Consider the following 26,745-nt stretch of genomic DNA (forward strand, 5'->3'; position numbering starts at 1 on the left):
CAATAATGAATGCAAGCCCAACTGGGAGACTACTCAACCCACCAACCGCTACATCGCCTGCATCACCCTACACTCCATGTGGGGAATATCTCAACCCACCCAAATTTACACTCCACAGCTTAAAAGAACGCGCTCAATTACTATCGATTGAGGCAAAGCCTCTAGTACGTGGATGAACCACATTCGCACTTCCTCCATCAATACCCCAATCCCATGCAATGATATTAATAAATGCATATCATGTAAATACAATATTAATCAATCATGCAGTTTAGCCAATTTAAACCCTAGGGGTATTTCGGTAATTATGCTCTTTAGGGTAATTTCGTACTTACGCAACTATACACGTTATTCTAGTAATTCTTAACAATCTTATGCAATTTGATTCTCCCATCTAACTGACAGGCTACTTTGCCCACCTCTTGCCCATATTGGGCCGTAAGCCCATTGGGCCCAGTTTTGGCCCATCGAGGCCCTTTTTTCGAAGTACGTTGAAACGTCACACAAACTTGCTTACCATCTTGCAGTGCCAGATCTAACAATTACTCTATGACTTGAGAGCATTCGCATACTCACATGACCATGAAATGCCGGAATTTCGGCATTTCGGCTTTTGCCGAATTGAACTAAGGAAGGGTGTTCGGTACACACCTATTTCGCGACGGCTGCTACTGAGATCTCTTTCGATATCCTACAATTGATTAGCACAGTGCTTATTTACAAACTATAATCACTAACTTCCAAAACTTACTCTCTCATGATCGAACCATGTCCCTAAAAGCCTTTGAAGCCTTACCTTTTTGCCAAAATCGACAGCTAACTCCGAATCCGATTGCTCCAATGATTCACGCTTTCAATCCAACACTTAAGAAGGCACTAACCAACGAAAGAAAACAACCGTTAAAACCCTTAGAGCCACATGCCCAAATCGACAGCCTCCCTAATTTTAGGGACTTTGGCTTTTCTTAACTTTGCAAAATAAGAACAGATCTGAGATGATACGTACTTACCCCTTACTCCCACTTGATTTCCACGCAATCTAGTGTAGATTTATCTATCAAACGATGGTAGAACTTGATTCCCCAAAGTCTTGAAGTTTCGGCTATAAGCCCCCAAATCTATGGTTTTTCGGCTTTTGTGTGATGAAGAAGATGATAATGTGGGGCTATAACTTGAAGTAGAATTGTGGTCAGGAATCTAGGATTAAGAAAAGATAATTGTAAATTAATAAAAACAAAATAACATAGGAGAACCTGGCTTTGAAGAAATCGGCACAACAGTGATCACAGGATTTCGGCTTTTATGGATTCGGCAAAAGTATTGCTGAATAAGCAGTATGATGAATAGTTTTGAAGAAGAAAATAGAAGAAGAAGAATAGGGAGGTGGTAGTTTCGGCTAGAGAGGAAAAAGAGAGGAAAACAACCCTAAGGTGTTAAAGCAGAAGAAAACGGCACCACTCAATACCCTAAGTGCCAAATACTAACATCATAACCCCCGCCGATTTTTCCTCTTCAATTCCCATAATTCGCCAACTCCTAGCCTCATCCAAATCCTTAAATCTCTCCCTTATCCCTCCTTAATCCAAGCATTTAAACCGATCCAACTCTCCTCTAGCGTAATCCACCGAACTCCAACACTTACCCTCCTGCACTTAAAAATAAATGCATCTATTTGCCAACACAGGAATCGATCCTTGCCTTCCCAAAGCTCTCACGCCACTTTTCTAGGAGCCTAGTGGCGTCACCCTTGCCACTTAACCAAGGCTCTTTTTGTGATGCAATTTACCCATCACTCCACTTAAGGCCACTTAGCCAGAACCCTTAACTCCTAAGTCTAAAATTCCAAAAATTCAACTGGGTTTTGGCCAACTCATGGGCCTTCTATAAGCCCATTTACCTACTCAAAATACTAATTCCACTTCCAAATACAAAATTTTAAAAATCTTTACAAAATATTGAAAATCGCGAATAAACCCGAAAATCAGGATGTTACATGCAACATTAATCATGTTTTCACTAATTACATATTTTTAATAGGGTTTCCCACTAGAGTAGCAATCACTAAATTATTTATATATTGACCTACAAAATTCAAAATTAAGATCCAATTTTTTTTAATCTAAACTCAATGAATTTTTTACCATAAAAAGAATTTCTACTTAATTCAATTAATACAATTTATTCTTTCAATCTTCCCTTGTTCTTCTACTAGGAAGCTTTACCCCTTCTTCACTAAAAAATTATTATCCTTCAGTACAAGTCTTGTATTAAGTTTCTGTTTGTTTACCTTGAAAATAGACTCATTAAGGTTTTATTCATATAAATTTCAACTCCTAAAATTTTTTTTACAATTTATAATGATTTTTCAAATTTATAATAGGGGAGCTCGAAATCATTCTGACATTGTCTCACAAAAATTATTATATAAGGTTTAATTGCTTGCAAAGCTTCTTCTATGAAAAACTTGACTCAGTAGTATTTATTTCAATATTTGATTCAATCACTAATTTGATTTCTACAATTTTTGGTTAATTTTCAAAGTTTAGTTACCTCTAATGTCCAAAAATTATTTTAGTAAAAACATTTTCTTTCTCACAGTTCTTTTGCAGTAAATTTCATCTAATCACATATATTTATTATACTTTTAGTTACTATTCAAATTAATCACTTATATTTATATGTTGATAACATATTCATTTCTTTACCTTAATATATGTGACAATTATAAATCATCTTCACTCCCTCACTTGAAAACATGGTGTCCGTTCATGTCATACTTCATCCATGTTTTCTATCTTTAACGTTTTTGAAAACTTACCTCTTTTGATAAGAATTTCTTCTCTTTTGCTTTTCTTCCATTTCTTTCTCAACTTTTTTCATCTATTTTTCTTCATCACTATTCTCTTTTCATCTATTTTTCTTCATTTCTATTTACTAGTTTCTTACTTCTAAGTTGATAAACATACTCTCTACGATCTTTACTACCATTTTTCTTTTTGATGCTCATAGAAATTCTCATGATTCAAGTGAAACAGTGGAATTGATAATCAAAGACCAAATTGTAAAAAAAGGAAACATTTTTCTTCCTTCATTTGTCATTCAAGTTGGGGAGAGAAGGATAAAGAAAACTCTTCATCTTTCCTCCCTTTTATAATACGATTTTATTATTAAAATATTATCAAAATATCTAATTTATTTATTATTAATATATATTATTTAAAATATCACCAACATCATGATTACAATCCAATGGTCCATATTTTATACTTCAATGTTAAGCAAATCTAATGGCTATAATTCATCCATATATCCAATGGCATTTTGCTAATTTTTCTTAAAATTATTTATTTATTATTTTCTTAAATGACCTTTTTAACCCTAGTCAAATTTTATATTTTCATTTATGTCATTTCCACTTTTGGTTATTTGCACTTTCAGTGTTTTAACTTTTTTAATTTACACTTTAACCCGTGAACTTTTTAATATTAACACTTTGACCCCATCACTTTTCACTTTTTCACAATTTAATTAATACCTCAAATTTATATCTCACAATATAATACTATTTTTTTTTTTTGGACCTTCTCCATTATCCAATACCTTCCTCTACTAACACTTTGTATTTTATTTCATTTACTCAATAATTCAATTATACACTTTTCGAATATAACACATTACAAAATTTAGGATGATGATTTTAGGGGCATTACAAAATGTCAGGAACTAATCTGTAATTTTTTTTTCCTCAATTATCTACCAGTTGGGTCAAATTATAAGTGCCAATTACCTTAAAACATCTTATTCAATGTATATGGCATAATTTCATTTTTCACAATTTCCTTAAAGTTTCACATTTTATTCAATTTAGTCCTTCAAACCAAAATTATCATATCTTTCACATTTAAGCCCCATTTTGAAATATGATTGCAATCACATCCTTTTAAAGCCCTCTAAATTCAATAATTACCGAAATTTCATGTCAAATCCAAAATATATTCATTTTAGACCCTAAACTCAAAACTAATAAATTTCACTTGACAATTTAGTCATTAATCATTTTTAAGCTTACAATCAAACCATTTAACATCAAAAATATCAAAAATCATCAATGGAAACATTTCAAAAATTTAATAGTTTTATGATTTAGTACCCAAGATAGCTAAATCAACCTACAACGATCTCAAAAAAATAAAATCCACAAAAAAGGGCTTCGTTTACTTACCATGCAAGAGGGCTAAATGAGCTTGAATAAAGTTATGGTTTCTTTATACTTTTAGTTGGGTAAGAAAGAAGGAAATGAAAAATGGATGATATCTTTGTTTTATTATTATCATTTTAACTGAATTTAATTATAAAACTCATCCAAACCATGCATTAATCGGCCACTAATGTAAAAAGTGGTAAAGTGCCACATAAAACCTTAATAATTACCTTTTATGTCTTTCAAGCCAATAAAATCAATAGTTATTAACTTTTATGACTTTTACGATTTAGTCCTTATACCTTAAATACTACTCGTTTAATAGAATTACCAGACCAAAACTCAATATAACTCTATAATAAAATCATAAGTATTAATAAATAATATCTACTGAGTCGATCATCAGAATACGAGGTTCCAAAACTGACATTTCTAGAATCACTGAAAAATTTGTTGTTACATCTCTCATAAGTGGTAGCCCCACTGATAACTCAACAAGCTTTATATCAATTTTTTGTACCTCTAGCATTTCTAAGAGGGTCTTCATAGCACTTCGATCTACCAAGTCAATATTCTCTCCACATGGAACATCCTTGGCTAACTGGATTGCCGACAATACATTAATTCCACCTCTCATGTCTTGACTCACCAACACAATACATTATTGTTTCCAAGTATCCAAGATACATATATAATCAACAAAAGGAACTAATAGAGCATTAATCTTGTCAAGGAAATTTATGCCAAGAACAAAGTCATAACTATCCAAGTGAATTACCTCGAAGTCTTCCTTGCCTTTCCATTGCTCAATCTGGAGCTCAACTTCTTGTGCTACTCCACAATTAGGACCTCTTTGGAATTTACAGTCTTAATCCTTTTAGTCGATTTGCTAACTAATAGACCAAGATTACCCATCGATTTCTCCGATATGAACAAATCAAATTCTCTCGTACCAGCAAGAGTATTCCTCCTTTAGCTTGCGATGTTGATATCCACAAACATCAACCTTTTTTTCTTACGATCCCTCTTCACTTTAGCAAAATTAAGTATCATTGATCCAAGCCTCAATACCCTCTCCTCATCAGGCTTTGCTTTGTCGTCTTTGTAGGTCTTGAAAAACATGGATCGTTGTGGGTAATCTCTCACTATATGTAGCATACTACATAAGAAGCATTGTATTAGCTTCTTTTCATTTTCCTTGTCCCTCAGATGGTTCTTGGGTCTCTACTTCCCGTTAGGTGATTTCTTATTGCCACCATTATTGTTTTTAACCAGTCCTTCTTCATCTCCCCTCGCCATTTCCTTTCTTCTTGGGCTTGGAATACTAAAACTTGTATTTCCTCGAAACAAGCTCAATTAAGGACACCACTATGGTCATGACTTTGGCAACTTCCTTGACCCCTCAACATTGCAACTCTTGCTTTGCCCATGGCTTCAACCCATCCATAAAAGAGAAAAATTTCTCATTCTCACGCAAATCAGAAATCTGGTGCATGAGTTCACTAAAATCTTGTACATACTCCCTAATTGTGCCTTATTGCGTAAGCCGGTGCAACTTAGCCAGAGCCTCATCCTCAGCATGCTTCCAAAAAGTTTCCCCTTAAATTCGTTTTGAAAATCCTCCCAAGTTCTAATTGCAACTCCTCCACGTTTCTTATCTGTGAACCTAAGACGCTACCACAAAAGAACAACATTAGTGAAATACATGGCAACAGTATTTACCTTGGTAGCATCATCCATGATACCTCCAGTATGAAAAAATTGCTCCATTCCCCATAAGAAGTTGTCCACATGTATCACGAACCTCATCCCCATAAACTCTTTCAGCTTGGGAACATCCACCTTATGTTTGGGTGTCATAGCCAACATCCCATTACCCAAAATAGTTTTGCAGATAACGAGCTCCCCCTTGAGCTTCTCAATTTGTTCCTTTGAAGCCGTCACCATGGTCTCAAGAGCATCATCCCTCACTGCCAACCTATCCCCGGTGGAATTGAGCACCCTTTGCATTGCTTCCACATTAGAATCAAGAAACTTTACCACAAATTCCCTAAGTTGCTCCTCCATCGAATTCAGGTGAGTCAAATGATCCATATTTAATCAGTTGACCTCTATAGAACGTTCTGAGTGCATTCATCATAAGCTTTTATCCACGGCCCATTACATAAGTCACACCATAAAAACAACATTTTGATAAAAATTTATCATAAGTATTTTGAGAAAAAAATACAATAAATAGATAAAAATTACTTGGATAATACTTGTCTAAAATTAATCTATTTTATACATTTCATAATTCCGTAAGAATTTGTTATTTTAAATTAATAGTTGAATTGAGTAGCATTTGTGATATTAAATAATATTTTTGTATGATCTATATTTAATATGTCGTTGCTAATATATAAACTTAAATGCTATCAATGAATCACATAATGTGGTTTTATTTTCAGTCTATAGCATTGGGTAAAGCCTAACCAACTCATCGACATGTGTTCTAAACTATTTTCAGTTTGTTTTAAGGATTTTTTTTTAAATTTTTACTAATTTAATTCATAAATTGGATCAATTAAGGATGCTTTAGTTGTGCAAGTAAAGTTGAGATCTTGAGACTTTAATGGTCTAGATCCAAATTTTAGCATGCACAAATGTCATGCATGTATTCTTTATTAAATCATTTTAATTTAAGTCTTTTATATGTATATTTTTTGGATTTATTTTAATCTGGGTTCGGCTATATTTTTATTTTCAATATGTTGTTTTATATTATTTAATTCCTCTTAATTTATTGTGGCCCGCGTTAATTCTAGCAATTACAATAATTTTTGGAGAATTTTTGACAAACCTATTTAAATATGTATCACTAGAAACATTTATGGGTCGAGTTTGGTTGAGGTTTGATTCTAAATACATTTCAAGCTCGAATACAGGATTAACTTAATTTAACTTGCACAAAAAGTTTAGTTTACTATCTAAATTTTTTTACAAAACTAATTAATTATTATATATTTTTATAATTAAACTTAAGGAAACACATTTTTAAAAACCCGAATTCAGATTTTTTGAAATCTAGTTTAGGAGCTTACCCATCTTATACCTAGAAAAGTATATGGTCTACAAAGGGTCTATTGCTAGAGGGGCTGGGCTGGCAAGTGGGTACGGGCACACGTATTAACATATGGGAGGATAGCTAGATTCTTGGTCTGCCTACACAAAAAATTTAGGGTGAAAATGAGAATGTACCTTATAGAACAGTCTCTGATTTGATTGTACATCAGGATCGAATGTGGGATGTGGAAAAAATTGCCAGTAGTTTTGATCCTGACGTGGCAAATAGGATTCAAGGTATTCCTCTAGCTTTAAACCCGCAGTCGGATATGGTGGTTTGGCAGGTTGATCCCTCAAGTGAGTATACCGTTCAAAGTGGTTACAGACTATTACAAGGAAATAAGGATTTAAATGAAAATACAGTGGAATGTTACAATCTTTTTTACAAGAAGCTATGGAAATTGGAATTTTCAGAAAAGGTTAAAATCATAGTCTAGCAAATTTTCAGAAACCTAATACCTAATTTACACAATTTGTATAACAGACGTCTAGTAGGATCTGCGGTTTGCCCAAAGTGCACAAGGGGAGTGGAAAAACTAGAACATGGATTTTGGGACTATCCTTTTGTTGCTGTTGTCTGGGACTTGCTGAACATTAAATGGAATGGTGAGGAGCGGAGGAAAAATTTTCAAGATTGGCTATTTGGACTGTTTTATAACTTATCGAAATATACCTGTCGGCAGATTGCATCTATGATCTGGATCCTTTGGTCAGAGTGGAACAAATAGGTGCATGACAGAGTGTTTTCCTTGTCACAACATATTGTAAGTATGATTTCGTCCTATGTGGCTGAATTAAATGAAATCATGAAGAAATTAGCTATTGTGAAGGGGGGTTTGGAGAGGTGGAGACCACCAGATGAACCTTTTGTCAAGGTAAATTTTGAGGCGGCATTTCATATCCTTTCTTCAAATTCTTGTTCAAGGATAATCATTAGAGATGGTAGATCTAAAACTATTGCTGAAAAGGTAACTGTAAATGGAAATATAGTGTTAGTTTTTACGACTAAGGCCTTGCATGACTTCAAGCGCTTAGCCTGAGGTTGGATCTTGATTTCCAAAAGGCAGTGATGGAAAAGGATTCTCTCTCTGTGATAAAATGTGAGATTGTTTATGCCCCCCGAGAGGCGAATAAATCGACTCATTTCTTAGCATAAGAGGGATGGAAAAGGAGAGAGGGTCTAAATCTAAAGTATGATTACTTCGTAGAGATGGTGGCTCTGAACTATAGTGGGGATGATGAAGATGATGATGCAGGTGGTGCGATGGTTCTGGATAACCAAAAGTTTTTCCTCAAAATTTTTTGGTGATGGGGATTTTTTTTAGGGTGAGAAGTACGATTTTTGAGTGAAGATTAAATGAGATTTTGGTTTCCAATGTCTTTTGAAGACCTACTCTTGTTGTTGGAAGTCACACATGGTCTACACGTGTATTTCACTAGTGGGAGTGGCTCTTCTATCTAGGCTTAGAGTTTGTTTGGTTTGTTTGTTTCTCATTTCTTTTATTTTTTTTATTTCACTTTATTTATTTTGATAGGTTTGGGTGTTTCTGTACTTATTTTTAACTTATTTTGTTTAATAAATTCTCCCGTTGGATTTTATTCAAATAAAATTATTTAATTTGTATTTGGATTAAATTAAATATGTAACATCCCGAAATAGGGGCTAGTCAGAATAGTGGTTTTGGGAACACAAATCTAACATCAAAATATTTATTTCATGGTTATTATGAGGCCTAGAATATGAGTATATGTATTTATTAAAGTTTCATGAAGAAATTCAAAGTATAAGATGTCCAATTGGAAATTAGGGACTAAATTGAATAAATTGCAAAACTTGGATTCTAGAAGCAATTTGTATGAAATTGTTATAGATTATGAATTAGAGGTCTTGGAGATCAATTTGCCCAAGTTCTAAATTTTTGGACAAAAATGGGCTTGCATGGATGAAATTTTAAAGAAAGAGCATGAGGGCATTTTGGTCATTAGGCATTTTAATGAAATAAAAAGGTAAAAATAAAGAAAAAATATGCTCATCTTCTTCCCATAGCTTCCGAAATTTGGAGGACACCATAGCTAGGGTTTCTTCAATTTTCAAGCTCAATAGTAAGTGCTCCCAAGCCCCGTTTTTCATGTTCTTTGTATTTTTGAAATACTGGTAGTTTGCTCTCTCCATTTCTACCCATATTTCATGCTAGGGTTCATGTTAAAAAATTTACCCATGCATGAGTTATTGGTATTTTGATGGATTATGGAAGAATATGAAAGATAAATGTGTGTTAAACATCTTTTCTAAGTTGGTTTTCAAGAAAAACCCTTATAGGGACTATTTTGCAAAAGATGTAAATGTGTGGTAGAAATGAGGAAAATAATGAAAAATGTGGGTTGCCATAAGAGAGAAAAATGTTCAGCTAAGCTTGGGTAAGATAGAAATTGCATGTGTTTCATTATACGAGCCTAGGGACTAAATCGTAAAGATGTGAAAGGTTAGGGACAAAACAGTCATTTGGACCGGGGGTAGGTATTAGACTTGAAATATATAATGTGGGGTATTAATGAATTAATTTTGCTGTTATAGACCCCGAGAAACAAATTCCAGAGGTCAATCGTGGTAAACGTAAGGTTTCGAAATAACCGAAACACAACTCCGAAAAGAGTATCAGGTAAGTTCGGATAACTTAAAGTAAACCCTTGATATGCATAATTGTATGAATTATGAATGCTTGATGATTGTATTTGTTATTGGTATGAAATATCATAGAAATACATATTGATGATAACATGTGAAAAATATCTCAGTTGAGGTTGACAAAGGGAATTCGATAGATAAACCCTCATTGAAAGGGTAAACTGAGATCCTGCATGTGTTACAGTAAGGATTTAGCCCGGACAGGTAATCCGAGATCTCAAGTATGAAAAGGAATCTAGCCCGGACGGGTGTTCCCTGAATGATCAAGCCTCCCGAAAAATATGTGTGCATGATGGATTCAGCTCGGACGGGTAATTCGATTAAGGTCTGAATTTAGCCTGGATTGGTAATTCAGATCCGAACTCATTAAGGGTGTTTGTTGCTATAAGGGATTTAGCCTGGACTGGTAATCCCGACATCACCTTATGAGTTCATATAATAGGGGATTTAGCCTGGACTGGTAATCCTGCCATATGATGTGAGGTTCGCGGGAGTGCATAGATGGAATAATCATTCGTATGAATTGACGGATATTGGGTATTCCATCGAGGTTTCCTAGAAACTCAACGAGATTAATACGGGATATACATATATGAATGAAATGTTGAATGATGAGCTCATCTAGTTAAATTACATAATACATGATTATATGACTAACTCATTGATTGAGTGCATGTGATAGGAAATCATTCCATAATCGATGATTTCATGAAATAAGTATGAATGTTTGCTAATTACTTGATAAGTTTACTTTCCGGTTATTCGAGCTTACTAAGCATGAATATGCTTACCCCTCTCTTTTTCCCTGTCTCACAGAGCTCAAGGATTTATAAGGATTGGAAGACAATTAGGGAGTGAACACACTATCAACTAAACAAGCTTTGGTATAAAGACTCAGTTATTTTGTTCAATGGCATGTATAGTATTTTTGAGCATTTTGTTATATGTGTCATTTGATTTGCCCAGTAAAGGCATGTAAAAATATGTTTATCTCTTTGTATATGGCCATAAAAATTAGCTTAATTTAAGTAGGCTATGACCTACGATTTTATGCATGGTTTTAATTACAAAGGATGGGTTGCTATCAATTGGCAATGAATCACATAAATGAGCCAATTTCAAATGGATTAAAGTAATATGGGAACCCATGACACTAAATAGGAAATAACCATTTATGTATGAAACCAATGATATGAGGTTTCCATACAACTATTTTCATTAAGATTATTTACAAGTATATAATCATGCTTCTTCTCAAACTTGGTAACCATTAGGCACAAGTAGTATAAAGGGGTGATTAAAGGCTTGGAAAATAGCCTAATAAAGTCCACATGGTTGGACACACGGCCGTATGTCTAGGCCATGTGTGACACACGGTTCCCTCCCATGGGCGTGTGCTATGGTCGTGTGCTCCCTGCACTTAAAACCTTAGCTCAAAGTTGTACATGGGTAAGCCACACGGGCGTGCGCCATGGCCGTGTTAAAATGACAGTTCTATGGGTAGGTAGCATGGGCCTGTTCCATGGCCATGTTGATAAGTCAGTGTTGCCCACGGTTGAAGGGCATCGGCGTGCCCCAAGATACACGGGCGTGTGAGTCCACACTATCCACCTACACGAGCGTGTGTCCCTTTTAGTTAAAGAAAATTTTCTGAGGAGCCCAAGGCTAATCGAGCGTGCCCGTATTTGTCCCGCATTGCCTTCTGATAAGTTATAGGTCTCGAAGGCCTATACAAGGAATGAGATGTTCATGATTGAAAAGTTTTAAATTCAAATGAAATTTTGTGACCCGAGTTAGTATTCTGAAAGTGTAAAGTTCCGGTAATGCCTCGAGCCCTGTCCCGGTGTTGGATACGGGTTAGGGGTGTTATAAAATAGGCTTGAGATAAAAAAAAATCATTATTCAAATTTGATATAAAATGTACTAAACCAACCTAGTTTGTGTATAGGTTTAATGTATTGGTTACTACATATATTAAGGAAGAAACATAAGCTAATCATGAGGTATGATGTAATAATTATTCATCTCATCTTTTAAACATACGATTTAATGTATAACTAATCACATTTCATGACTAACTATTTACTTCTTCAAAAAGAATCTATAATTAAAAAGTTAATCATTATTATTAATAGTGAATATATAAAAATCGAAAACGTAAGTTGAAATAGAGATATGAAATATACTGAAAGGACAAAGTACAGATGGACTTAAGCGTTAGCTTTAATAAAATTAACTAAGTGGGGAATTAATTAGCATAAATGATAAGAAATATAATTATGTAAGAGAATGTGGACCATAAATTTGGGTATAATGTTGTTGCTTTATGAGCCATTTTGTTTTTTAATTTATTGGGATGACACTACAGTTGACCACTCCACCGGGAAACCACATTTATAAATTAAAAGTAGCCTATTTGCCAGCCTTCATTTCCTCCATAAGAGTGGTTTTTTCAAGCCAAAAAGCTATGGTCCTATGGGTCTTCTTCTTGGCTTGTTACTTGTTTTGCCTCTAGCAAAGGCTGAGCTTGAGCGAGTGGAACATGCGGCCAAAGCTGATGGATCTCTGAGCTTCTTGGTGGTCAGAGATTGGGGAAGAAAAAGACTCTATAACCAATCTCAAGTTGCTCTTCAGATCTTTCTTTCTATTCTCTCTAACTAATAATAATTATTTACCATTGAGATTTTTGATGTATAATCAGTTAATGATTTGGAAGAGTCAGAAACTAAACTATTCTAACTATGATGTTAATTTAATTAAAAATATATATTATAATTTTCTGAAACTACTAGTGTAGTAGGTAATTGCCCTGTATGTGATAGGAACTATCACGTTATTATTCATCAAATTGGGGCATGTTATAGGAATCCATGCCAACATCCCTAAAAAATCAAAGCATATAAATTGCATAACTGATAATTTTCTTACAAGTAAAGTAATTTGATGGGTTACTGTTAGAGTTTTCGACATACATATTTGTTCTAGCCTCTTCCATAATGCAATGGTGGTCTTCTCTTTCATTACATCTTGTAAAATTTTGTTGGACAAATGTAGATATAATTGTGTTAACACCTTTCGATCCTTACACTTCTTCTCTTCATCTGTTAATGTCGAAGACATCTTATCTATCCCTAGCAGGGCATCCTCCAGATCCATCTGTACAAAAATTGCTTGCATCTTAATCTTCTACAATGCAAATCTGGTGTTGTAATCCAATAGCGGAATTTCATACTTCAAAGAGGCCATTACCGTGATCGAGATGAATAACCCGGAAGCTCTGATACCAATTTTTGAAAAATAAAATAGAATAAAATAAAAAAAGAACACACATAGATTTTACGTGGAAACCCTTACGGGAAAAAATCACGGGCAGAGGAGAAGAAAATTCACTATGTCAAATTCGAATTAGTACAAAAGGAGTTTCGACTACATCTATTTATAGGTTGAAAAAATATAATTCTAATCAAATTCAAATATATTATGCTAATAAATGCTAAATATATTATACTCATAAATACTAAATCTTCTAGAAAGAAGATATATTTTGTTTAACATGACTTGCAAGAAACCTCTTAGAATTTGGGTCACATAACTCTAACAAGCAAGTTGCATATGAAACGTCTTTATGCTCATCGTTTGGAGGAAGGTGCGTCTGTATACAAACACTTAACAGTGTTTAAAGAAATTCTCTCAAACTTGGAGGCCATGGAGGTTCAGTATGATAAGGAAGATCTAGGGTTGATTCTATTTTGTTCGTTGCCCCCATCTTATTCAACCTTTAGAGACACGATTTTATATAGCCGCGAGTCTCTCACAGTTATGAGGTTTATGATTTTTTGACCTTGTATGATAAGATGAAGCATCTTGTGGTTAAACCCAACTCTCAAGGAGAGGGTCTTATTGTTCGTGGGAGAGAAGATCAGAATGCTGATGATGATCGTAGAAGGAGACAGGAATGGAATCCTCGCGGTAAATCTAAGGGTAGATCAAAGTCTTCAAACAGAGGTAAAATTTATAACTTCTTCAAGAAGAAAGGGCACATTAAATCTGAGTGTTATAAACTACAGAACAAGATTAAAAGGGAGGCTGCAAATCAAAAGGGAAAACAACTAGAAAATTCTGGTGAAGTTGATGTTGTAGAAGACTATAGCAATGGTGAACTTCTAGTCGCTTCTGTCAACAATTCTAAAGTGAGCGAGGAGTGGATACTTGATTCAGGCTACACCTTCCACATGAGTCCCAATTGGGATTGGTTTACAACTTACGAAACAGTGTCTGAAGGTGTTATTTTGATGGGAAATAATACTTCGTGTAAAATCGTAGGTGTTGGAACAATTAAAGTTAAGATGTTTGATGGAGTTGTCAGAACACTTAGTGACGTATGGCATATTCCAGAATTGAAAAGAAATTTAATTTCATTGAGTACTCTTGATTCAAAATGGTACAAATACACAGCTGAAAGTAGGGCTTTAAAGATTTCTAAAGGTTCCCTTGTTGTGATGAAAGGGCTGAGAAAGACTATCAAGTTATATGTTTTGTAGGGTTCTACTGTGACTGGTGATGCAGCTGTCACTTCCTTTTCCTTGTCAAATAATGATATTACTAAACTTTGGCATATGCGCCTAGGGCATATGAGTGAGAATGGCATGGTAGAATTGAGCAAAAGAAGACTTCTTGATGGGTAAGGAATTTGCAAACTGAATTTCTGCGAGTACTGTGTTTTTGGGAAGCAAAAGAGAGTTCGATTCACCAGAGGAATCCATAACACGAAGGGAACGTTGGAGTATATTCATTCTGATCTGTGGGGGCCATCCAGAGTGCCTTCGAGAGGTGGAGCTAATTATATGCTAACTTTTATTGATGATTTTTCCAGAAAAGTTTGGGCGTTCTTCCTAAAGCAGAAAAGCGATGTATTTTCCGCATTTAAATCTTGGAAAATTATGATTGAAAAACAGACGAGAAAACAAATAAAATACCTCTGCATAGACAATGGCTTAGAGTTCTGTTCTGATGAGTTTAATACATTGTGCAAGTCAGAAGGGATCGTGAGACATTTAACAGTTCGCCGTACTCTATAGCAAAATGGCGTTGCAGAATGAATGAACAAAACTATCATGGAGAAGGTTCGATGTATGTTGTCAAATGCCAACTTACTAAAGTTATTTTGGGCCGAAGCAGCCTCTACTGCATGTTTTGTATCAACCGATCTCCATCTGTGGCCATTGAGAAAAAGACTCCACAAGAGGTATGGTCTGGTAATCCTGTTAATTATTCTGATTTAGAGATCTTTGGGTGTCCTGCATATGCTCATGTTGATAATGGAAAATTGGAATCGAGATCCATTAAATGTGTTTTTCTTGGTTATAAAGCTGGTGTAAAAGGGTATAAGTTATGGTATCCTGAAAATAGAAAAGTTGTGATTAGCAGAGATGTTATTTTTTATGAAACTGGTATGCTACGTAACTTATATCTTAAAGACTCTTCGAATAAAGAAAATCAAAAGCAGGTGGAGCAGTAGATTAATACAGAGTCGACTCCTCAAGCCAATACAAAAATTGAAAATAGAATTGCTTCTTTATTGCAATACTCTATCACCAAAAACAAAACTAGAAGATAAATTAAACCTCTAAAGAAGTATGTCGAGGCTAATCTAGCTGCTTATGCTTTAAATGTGACTGAAGATATAGATGCGAATCAAGAGCCATCTAATTATTCTGAGACGGTTAGCTACGAAGACTCAGAAAAGTGGATGTTTGCTATGCAAGAGGAGATGGAATAACTCCACAAAAATAGAACATGAGATCTTGTGAAACTTCTTAAAGGTAAAAAGGTTGTTCGTTGTAAATGGGTGTTTAAAAAGAAAGAAGGGACTCTAGGAGTTGAAGAACCCAGATATAAAGTAAGGCTTGTTGCAAAGGGTTACAGTCAAATTCCAGAAGTGGACTTTACAGATGTGTTCTCCCCAGTTGTTAAGCATAGTTCGATTCGAGCTTTGCTTGGTATTGTGGCCATGCATGATTTGGAGCTTGAGCAGTTAGATGTAAAAACTGCATTTTTGCATGGAGAACTTGAGGAGGATATTTACATGCAACAACTAGAGGGTTTTATAGTCTCAGAAAAAGATGACTATGTTTGCTTGCTGAAAAAGTCCCTTTTCGGTTTGAAACAGTCACCAAGACAGTGGTACAAGAGGTTTGATTCCTTTATTACTTCTCATGATTTCAAAAGAAGTAGTTTTGATAGTTGTGTTTACTTTAAGAAAACCAGTGATGGTTCTGTTGTGTATCTACTTCTTTATGTTGATGACATGTTGATAGTAGCAAAAGATAAAAGAGAGATAAGAAAGGTTAAAGCCCAACTAAGTGAAGAATTTGAGATGAAAGATTTAGGACCAGCAAAGAAAATACTTGGTATGGAGATTCTCAGAGATAAAAAAGTAAGTAAATTGCACCTAAGTCAAAAGGGGTACATTGAGAAAGTTCTTTGTAGGTTCAATATGTAGAGTGCTAAGCCTGTTAGTACTCCTTTAGCAGCCCATTTCAGACTTTCATCGGCTTTGTCTCCACAATCAGATGATGAGATTGAGTACATGTCACATGTTTCATACTCTAGTGCAGTAGGATCTCTCATGTATGTTATGGTTTGTTCACTTCCAGGTTTATCATATGTAGTTAGTGTAGTTAGTAGATACATGGCAAATCCCGGTAAAGAACACTAGAAAGCAGTTCAGTGGATTTACGATACTTACGATGTGCTACTGATGTTTGCTTACAATTTGGAAGAACCAAAGATGGAGTCATTGGGTATGTTGATACTGATTTTGCTGGAGACCTTGATAGAAGAAGATCTCTCACAGATTATGTCTTTACAATCGGAGGTTGTGCAATCAGTTGGAAAGCCACTTTGCAAACTACAGTCACTTTGTCTACCACTGAAGCTGAGTACATGGCGATTACTGAGACTTGTAAAGAAGCTATTTGGTTGAAGGGACTCTTTAGTGAACTCAATGAAAACCTTCAAATCAATACAGTATTTTGTGATAGTCAGAGTGCAATCTTCCTTACAAAAGATCAAATGTTTCATGAGAGAACAAAACACATTGATGTTCGGTATCATTTTGTTCGTGATATTATTGCTTGTGGTGATATTGTTGTGAGCAAAATTAGTACTCATGAAAATCCTGCAGATATGATGACTAAGTCACTTCCTATAGGCAAGTTTGAGCATTGCTTAGATTTGGTTGGTGTTCATTGTTGAAGTTAAAACCTTAAGGGGTTTTATGGAAGAGGTGAAAAACTTGTTCATTGAGAATTCGTGTCAAGGTGGAGATTGTTAGAGTTGTGTGACCCAAATTCTAAGATGTTGCTTGCAAGTTAAGTTAAACAAAATATATCTTTTTTCTAGAAGATTTAGTATTTATGAGTATAATATATTTAGCATTTATTAGCATAATATATTTGACTTTGATTAGAATTAGGTTTTTTCAACCTATAAATAGATGTAGTCGAAACTCTTTTTGTAATCATTCGAATTTGACATAGTGAATTTTCTTCTCCTCTACCCGTGGTTTTTTTCCGTAAGGGTTTCCACGTAAAATATGTATGTGTTCTTTTTTTATTTTATTTTTTAGAGTTACTAAAACTAAAAACTTGGATAGAAAGTTGTGTTTTCTTTTTATTGTTTAATATGAAAACACAAGACAATTTTGTTGTATAATTGAAAGAAAAAGGTGAGAAATACATCATTTTATTGATTGGTAATTATATAAAATATTGATCCAGATGGGAAGCATTGGAGAAAAAATAGAGGTGGATTTCATAATCTCGACGGGAGATAACTTTTACGACGACGGATTGAGAGGAGTGAAGGATCCAGCTTTTCATCAATCCTTTTCTGATATCTATACAGCTCCTAGCTTGCAAAAGCAATGGTACATTGGTAATACCTTTCTAATAGATTTCTTATATTAATTCTATACTTGAAGAATATGTTAATCGAAGGAAATGATGTTTGGTTTTCAGTGTTGGGTAATCATGATTATAGGGGTAACGTTGAGGCTCAATTAAGTCCCATGCTTAGAAAGATGGATACCAGATGGCTTTGCCTCAGATCTTTCATCCTTATTGCTGGACCTCGTAAACCCTAATATTATCTTCTTTCCTTTTATTTTTATTATTATTAGTATATATACTGATATTACATTTTCTGTTGTTGGCAGAAATGGTAGAAATTTTCTTTGTGGACGCTACTCCATTTGTATCTAACTACTTCATTGACCCAAAAGATCATGTCTATGACTGGAAAGGCATTTCACCCAGACTCCATTACATTAACAATCTTTTATTGGTAACTTTCTCCTTGGAAATGTATTTTCCAAAGCATCAATAAATTTTAATAGAATTCTTGAAAAAAATTTAAAATGGAATAATTGGATAGGAATTTGAATCGGGTTTAAGAGAATCCACAGCAAAATGGAAGATAGTAGTGGGTCAGCATACAATCAAAAGTGCTGGGCACCATGGCAACACTCATGAGCTAGCCATTCATCTTCTTCCTATCCTTCAGGTATTCATTTAATTATCTACAAAAATATATAAATTTAATGTTAAAAAGTTGTTTGGTTGTTAATTTAACTTAAAAAACCTTTTTAATTCCTAGGCATATCATGTTGACCTTTATATTAGCAACACTGACAGGTACTACTATTTGATATTGTAATATATATATGTATTTGTAAATTTTGAATCACACAAATTGATTCCTGTCCCCCTAAAAAATGTAGCTCGATTCAATTCTTAACAAGTGGAGGTGGATCAAAGGCGTGGAGGGGTGATGTTAATAACAGGTGGAATCCACAAAAAATGAAATTCTATTACGATGGACAAGGTTTCATGTCAGTTGAAATGACTGAGACCGATGTTGATATCAAATTCTATGATGTTTTTGGCTATGCAATCTATAAATGGAGCACTTCAAAGCTAATTTCTTCTGCTATGTAATTGTAAACTGCCTTGGAACATTGTAATCCATTTTCATAAACTACTTCAATTTATTAAGTAAAAAGAAATGGAGGGATGAGTAGCAAGCCAACTTCATTGATTTTGGGTTGAATCATTTCTTGACACCTACATGTTTTGTCATAAACCTCTTAAATCCAAGCATAGTGCATTTTGATTTATTAAATATTATGAACCACAATTTTGTTTTTTTCTTTTCTTTTTTAATGCATGACTAACAAAAATGTACTTCCGAAAAAATAAAAGGATGAAAGAAGCAGCTATGGATTTTTGTATTTGATGATGTATGTGATTGGGCTATTACATGTTTCCAGCATTGCAGATTTTTGGCAAGGCATCTCAGAGTATGAAAATTGTAAAGCAGATAGATATGAATAAGAAGCAAAAGTTATATTAAGAATGGAGTTTTCCACCTAGTGTGAGTGTGTTCATATACTAAGACAGCAAAAAAGAAATGGAAAAGACAACATGAAGGATTGCAGAGACAACTGAGAAGTTCCTCCCTCCCCTTTGCTCCCCCTCCCACCTAGTCGTATCAAATGCCAAATGTCTCGACTGTTGCCGCTCTTTACATTTGCTTTTAACTCATTGGAGTTTGCAGCCTAACTGCTTTTCTTTCTTTCTCTCTCTCTCAACTGCATTAGCAGCTTTGCTTGACACTATTCTCAGCACATTGTGCTTCTTCCTTCACGATAGCTCTCCCACTCTCACTTCCATCTACACTTCCATTGCAGTCCTGCTTTGGAGATTTTTTATCCAACCCCACTTCAGGAGAAGCTGCATGCTGATTGGTTTTCCCTGACTCAATCTCATTTTCCAGTGGGGAGGAAGTCTCCACAGGAATGTTGGGTTCAGTTGCAGTTGTTGACGACTGTTGAGATGCTGAATTGGAGCCTGAAGGAGGTAGAAAAACTCCTGTGCCAGGAATGGGTAGACGAGGTGGAGGATGCCTTGGAGCAGCAGCCGGCCACCCAGTTGAACCTGGAGGAATGGGAACTGAAGCAGGAAAAGCAATTGCAGGTGGAACTGGAGTAGACACAAATAATGGTTGAACACCATTTGAAGGCGGAATTTGTGGTCGAATTGGTGGGGCTGGCATTACACCAGTGGTTGGTATTGCTGCATAATGCTTGGGGCCAGCAGAGAGGCGAAAATGGTTGGGTGATCTACTAGGCGATGGAACCCATTGTGAAGACTGAGAAAGCGAAGGTGAAGGAAGCCTTGGGTTGTCAGACATGGATTTTTTTGGTTGATATTTGGTAAATGTAATAAGTATGCGTTGCTTTCGGACAGAGGGAAGTGCATGTTTGGCAAAATCAGCTGATTTTCCATGCATCATAAGGAGAGATCTGCATGGTAGTTTAAAGAGTATGAAACAAAAGAATCCAATTCAACTCTAAGGAATCAGTGCTGCAAGAGTACAGGGAGTCGGGAATATATACCCTAGAAGAAATATTCCATTTTTTTTTTTGTAGGATTTACTTAATAATTAAATTGCTCAAAGCTAGTAACCCAGAAAACTAAAGATATTATTCAATTCTATACATGCACCAATTTGAAAGCGCATCAAACAGTTGTGAATGTGGGAGATCCAGAGAAACAGTAAAAAAACTTACCCAGGTGCAAGAGAAAGCTTTAGAGAGCCTCTGAAGTCCCCAGGATGATCAACGCTTATCATCCTTCCAAAAGTAACGTCACACTCGGTCAAGAACATGACACAAATAGGCTTTCCAAACCAAGGTGGCCACATACGAGGCATTGAATGATCCCCCTAGGAAAGAAAGAAAGAAAAAAAAAAAAAGAAACAGAACACCATACCATTAGCTTCAAAGTTCAGCTCAATCTATACAAAACCATCAGAACATCTTTACCTACCTCATTGTAGACATCAATAACGCAAGAGTCTGGTTTTGCAGTCATAACTTGCGAGTCAACCAATCGATCAATAGCATCTTGCAGCAAGGCAGGAATAGCTTCTATTCTCCGATCTGCTAAAAGCACAATAAACTTAAAAAGGAAGTAATCCACCAAAATAAATAAATATATATATTCCATTACTTTAAGTGTGCATTTGCGTGTTTTGAACTGTGGGGAAGGATCAAGGAGAAGAGTCATCATAGAAACATGCCTTTGGAAGTCCCTGCAGCAATTTCATCATCTAGAGGTGCATCTGCAATTGGAAGGCCCAATTGAATCATCTCTCTGCCATGTCCCTTCATGGGTTTTTTTGAAGCCACATATGTCTGACCTGCTTCTCGTAAATGATCACAAAATAGTTCAGCTATTACCGATATTTGAATGCACCAATACAATTCTTGAGAATATCCAGCATCCAAGAAAATAAACTACCAGACTAAAACAGCATCCAATTGTTAAACTCCTTTTGTCTCTTCATTTAAATAAACAATGTACTCATCTTATTCATCCCAGGCAGGTAAAATTAAGTTCATTTCAAACAGTCAAAAATTCAAAATAGAGAAACCCTAAAAGCAAGGATGGAGCCAACTTAAAACAATCACCCTATTTCTACCTGATCAAAATACTTGTAACATGCTGACTACAAGAATGTTAAGATTAAAATATATAAATAAATTAACATACTAGATTTACCGTCCAGATATAATTATAAAGTGGACCGGAAAGGAAGCTAGCTGTATTATCACTAAACTACACAACATAACATTGACCCAATCCCCATCTAGTCCTACTTAATCGCAAGCTTTTGACAAATTCATAAAAGTTGGCAGATCCAATGTTGTCAAGGTGTGCACCTAGGCGCGCCTACACCTTGAGCCTTAGCATTATACAACCAAAAAAGCCTCAGAACCTTCCAGGCGAGGACCATTTGATCAGGTACATGCTTGGTGCGCCTAGGCGCGCTTTTTTTGTAAGGCAGTAAGCATAAAAAGTATCCAGCCTGATTAAATTTCTCTTTTATTTCTTTTATTTTTCACTGTACTTTTCATTTGATATACATGTACTAGCAAGAAAGGGATAATATTGCTCTCTATGTTTCACAATGTTTGAGCATTCAACAACAAACATTGACCATAAGGAAATCATGCATATTGACCAATAGAAAAATTGAATGTTCTGTAGATAAACTAGATCACACATTAGAGCTTACTATATATATTAAGCTTTATATATAAAATATGCACACACAGACTTGCAAAAACTCACACATAAACATATTGCGCTTTACTTCACGCAAGCTAACACATTTTATGTGCCTTGCACCTGAGGCAATATAAGGGTTCTAGCACCTTGTGCCTTTGACAACACTGACTATATTTGCTTAAAACAAGGATGAGCCATGCTTTTCTAGTCACTTATATTCAAAACCAAGACATTGATTGCAGCATGCATTTGAAGTACGCGTCAAACTGAAAAACAGCTAAGAAATTCTACCAAGCTAAATAGACAAAGTCAGTTAAGCAAGGAAAAAACTAGAAGCTTCCAGGATCAAATACAATTTGGATTGAATTACTTCCTTCTAGCTGAACCAAAAAAAAAAGGAAATTATAAGGGAACTTGCCTTGAAACTGCCCCCTTTTCCCTGCAGCCCTCAAGTCATTTACCAATGAGACAAGATCTGAAACTTCCTTCTCATCCAACAGTTCCTCATACAATTTAAGCCCATCAACAACATTGACCTTAAAAGAAAATATTTGCCCATAAGAAGTAGAAACAGAATAGGGGGAAAAAAGAAACAAGCTATGAGTCAGTGGCGAATCCAGGGGGGCTGGCAGGGGCTCCGCCCCACCCCTGAAATGGAAAATTTTCTATTTAGTAAATGGTAAATGCACTTTCTCCCCGAGGCACCCCAAATGATAAAAATTTGATTTAATCCTTTAAAATTTGTAAAGATATAGGCTATTAACATGGTAAAATTGCCTTTTTACTATTGTAAAATATACAATTTAGTCCCCCAAAAAAAAAAAAAAGAAATTTTCTGGCTTCACCCCTGCTATTAGTCCCCCCAGAATTTCACAAAGCATCATCATAAAAGTTATACAGAATTACCATTTTTCCATCAAACATCTCATTACCAACAAAAGTTTTTGGACCTTTAGCCAGATTCTGCTTTTCACTCTCATTTTGGGCAGAATGTAAATCATTCACTGAAAGATCATAGATGAAAGAATGTTAATATAACAAAACATAGTGGAACTAAATGTCAAACCATAAGGAATTATTCAAAGCAATCAAAATGACTTGGTTCATCATATGGTGCAGCAGTTGCACTAAAGGTGCAACAACTAAATGCCCTACCCAGTTTATTCTCAACTTTCCAAGCTAAACAGGAAACAGAGGAAATTTTTTTCTTTAAATAGATAAGTAGATCAATTTGGGTAAGTTCAAGTGTATGCCCAAAAACAAAGGAATCTGGTGCACATAAAAACTAAAGCAACTGATATCATACATAGTGCAGCTTCAACTTTCAAGACGTTCTAAGTGCAAAAAGCAACAAATCACCAGAGTAAAAGGATGTACCTTTACAGCTGGATGTGCAGCCACCATTTACTTCCTCGGTTCCAGGTTCCGTGTTTCCAGGTATAGTTCCTACCGAACTCCCTGACTTTTTTAAGCTGCTATCAGCTTGAGACTTAGAAGCAGCATCTGGGTTCAAAGCCCAAAAAAGGGAATGTAAATCGCAGAACATAGATTGTCAAGAACAATACATAATTACAATTAATGGGTGTCAACTAATTTTCTTTTGAACATTAATTATTATCCAATGTGCTATGGCTAAGAAAAGCTTGAAATTGTATCCAAAAAACCTTCATTAAGAGCAAATAAAAAATACCTGGAACATAAAGTTAAACCAGAATGACTGCCTATTGGGATACCTGTAACATTAAACCCCATCCAGAACACATTTCTAATGAAATTTGTCAAGTTCCTATTGGGATTCCTCTGAAGATAAAAGAATGTCAAATAAATATTCTACACAATATGAAACTTCTAAGTTATTTATCGCATCAAGTACACCCTGACATGCGCACATATAACTAATAGCAAATTTTATATGAACCTTATCTTGTGACTTCTATATAAATGGAAGTTTTCTACCAGAAAAGGTGCTCTAGACTGAGGTCCAATGGATCTGGGTGAAAAACATATTAGATTCTTGAAGTATGATATGGCCATTTTCAAATCCGGCCTTTCTTCTAACTGTTGTTCTTTTCTTGGGAGCTGGCCATGGATATCAACTAGGAAATAGTCGATCACTATTGGAGGGAGAGGTGTTACCTGGAGGGTGAAGTCAAGTGGGTGTAAGGTTTGATTTTTCTTGAACAGAGAGGATTGATGTGGTTTTAATTTATCCTATTCTAACTTCGGGTTTATATTAGGCATAAAAATATCTTATTATATCCATGTACAAAGTTACTAATTATGCATATCACATTATCATTTACCATAATAAACCATATGAAAGAAAAACAACAAAGCGCGGAATAGTTATCAAATGCACATCTCTTATTTTTCTTTCACCCATCTCTCAAGTGGGTGTAGGTATGATTTTTTCTAGAACAGCAAGGAGTTGATGAGGTTTTTAACCTATGCCATTCAATTAATTTTTGGTTTATATTGAACATAGAAATAACTTATTATATCCAAGTACTAAGTTACTAACCATACATTTCATAGTATCATTTACCACAAGCATATATTATTTCAATAAACACACACACAAACACAAAACAGAGCACAGACTAGCTATTAAATGCATGCCTCTTATTTTGTTTTCACCCATCTCCCACGATGCCACTCTCAGATGTAAAAAGTACCTGCCTTTATAAATCCACTTGCAAACAAATAGTGCAACTTTCAATTAGGTAGGTATATACATATTAAGGTCAAAGCGGGAAATAGAGAACCTGATAGCAATTTCCAAATAAGAAAAAGCTCGTTTTAAACATTAAATAAACAATTTCTTGTTTGGGATAATATGTCTAATCCAAGAAAGAAACATGCATATGGCAACACCAAGCTTTTTAATCAAGGAAATAGTTGATAAGTCAGCAAAATCAACACCCAAAATCCCATTTAGAAATACAACTTTCAATCATCCCAATCAGAAACCAAAAACCAAACATAAAAAGATACAGAATACAAGGTAACATTAACTGAAAATTTTAATGTTCACACAACGTAAATAAAAAAGATAAAGAAAGAAACATAAACCAAAAGTTACCTTTTATATCCTCCGAGACTGCTGAAACTTTATTCTCCCCACACGATTTATTGTCATCACATTTCTCAGTCTTCCTATCGTTTCTGTCTGAAATTGTGTTAACAGTCAAATTCGCATCATTATCCACGCCAGAATTCTGCATTTCTTTAGCCACCTCTAACCTATGCCCCTTAAACCCAAAGCCAGATCTTTTGTACTCTTTTCCCCCAAGTTTCCCTTGATCATACGGCCTTTGTCTCCTTCTCCAGGAGACCTGTTGAAGCGCGTAGGAGACCTCAGCAACAGAAAAGTACTGCTGCATATGAAGCACGGGGTTCCAATTAGATCTCCTTTGTTGAATGCAAGCAATCACGGCTTCATACTCCCCTACTTCTCCAACCTCACGCAAATGTTGACAAAGAGAGTCAATCATAGCATTGGCGGCGGCGAATTCCCCTCGCAACCAATAGATGAAGCCATCACGCTCATCGGGGAACCATTGCCGAGGATGGTGCTGGTGGATCTCACCTCCAGCAGCTCCACCTCCGCCGCCGCCAGCTCCTGCAGCTGGAGGAGCAGCAAACTGCATTTTATCAGATGAAACTACATTTCCCGATGGCATTGCCATTGAGAAAAACTCCCTAACCAATCGAGGAAAAAGAAATTTAAAATACCCCAATTCAGATCTAACTAATTCAAATCCCACAAAATCCAACCAACACTAAAAATTAATTTAAAATAAGATAGAATTGAGTGAAAGAAAATTTAGCAATAGAGTTTTAATCTTCGATTCCAATTGGATCTAATAAAATATTTAGAATGAGAAAAAAAACTAAGGAGAAAATGGTGGTCTAGTTTAGTCAGATCTGGAAGCTAAGTCTTTGCAATGCTCTTTTTTTGTTGTGTGATGGGCGTGTGAAGTTACAGTAAAAGAAAAGTGTGACGTGAAGATGGGGAGTGTCAATGCTCAATTTTTTTAAAATAAAAACACATCTAGGGTTTGATTTTTTTTCATTATTTTAAGTTGAAAAAGGAAAAACAAAACTAAAAAAATTGCTTCTTCCTTACGCATGTGGATGGGCTTAAATAGAGTCCAAACTTTTTTTATTTTTCAAAGATTTATATGTATATTTTGAGATTTAAATAAAGTGGTTTAAGAACGTATACAATGTGTGAAGAAGCCACCAAACTGAAGCTGAATCACATATGCACAATATTTTGTTTTTTATTGATAATTCGCAAATTGAAGGATATTAAAATTTTATGGTTAAAGATTTATTTTGATGTTTTATATATAAAATATTTTTTATTTTAATTTTTTGATTTATAAGAAGAAAGTAAAATTGAATTGATTCAAATTCAAATCACATTTGATATAATAAATACCCTTAATCATTAAGACATAACATGTGATTCAAAGTATATATTTTCATTTAATTTTTAGATTTAAGGGTGGAGGCAACCACTAAACTCTTTTAGAAATTAATTAAACCCTAAAACCATTCATCCATTTAATGTATTAATTAATATAATAGAGTAGTGTTGAATATACTGA

The 26,745-nt window shown here is 34.9% G+C and overlaps 2 protein-coding genes across 2 annotated transcripts; one reads left to right on the forward strand and one right to left on the reverse strand.

Moving 5' to 3' along the window:
* The first annotated feature begins 8,516 nt into the window (after window positions 1-8,516).
* LOC108464910 (purple acid phosphatase 3-like) lies at window positions 8,517-18,991 on the forward strand. The gene is made up of 8 exons (XM_053026257.1): window positions 8,517-8,562; window positions 12,508-12,614; window positions 17,774-17,930; window positions 18,014-18,127; window positions 18,211-18,338; window positions 18,429-18,557; window positions 18,651-18,688; window positions 18,775-18,991. The coding sequence occupies exons 1-8, from the start codon at window positions 8,517-8,519 to the stop codon at window positions 18,989-18,991; spliced, it is 936 nt and encodes a 311-aa protein (XP_052882217.1).
* A 389-nt stretch (window positions 18,992-19,380) lies between these two features.
* On the reverse strand, window positions 19,381-26,255 carry LOC108464911 (RNA demethylase ALKBH10B). Its single transcript, XM_017765196.2, has 8 exons — window positions 25,212-26,255; window positions 23,507-23,632; window positions 23,036-23,133; window positions 22,548-22,665; window positions 21,138-21,257; window positions 20,885-20,997; window positions 20,626-20,780; window positions 19,381-20,358 (listed from the first exon to the last, which is right to left on the reverse strand). The coding sequence occupies exons 1-8, from the start codon at window positions 25,816-25,818 to the stop codon at window positions 19,650-19,652; spliced, it is 2,046 nt and encodes a 681-aa protein (XP_017620685.1). The 5' UTR covers window positions 25,819-26,255; the 3' UTR covers window positions 19,381-19,649.
* Between the last annotated feature and the right edge of the window lie 490 nt (window positions 26,256-26,745).

Source organism: Gossypium arboreum, chromosome 3 (genome assembly GCF_025698485.1).
Source record: "Gossypium arboreum isolate Shixiya-1 chromosome 3, ASM2569848v2, whole genome shotgun sequence".
Taxonomy (NCBI): Eukaryota; Viridiplantae; Streptophyta; class Magnoliopsida; order Malvales; family Malvaceae; genus Gossypium; species Gossypium arboreum.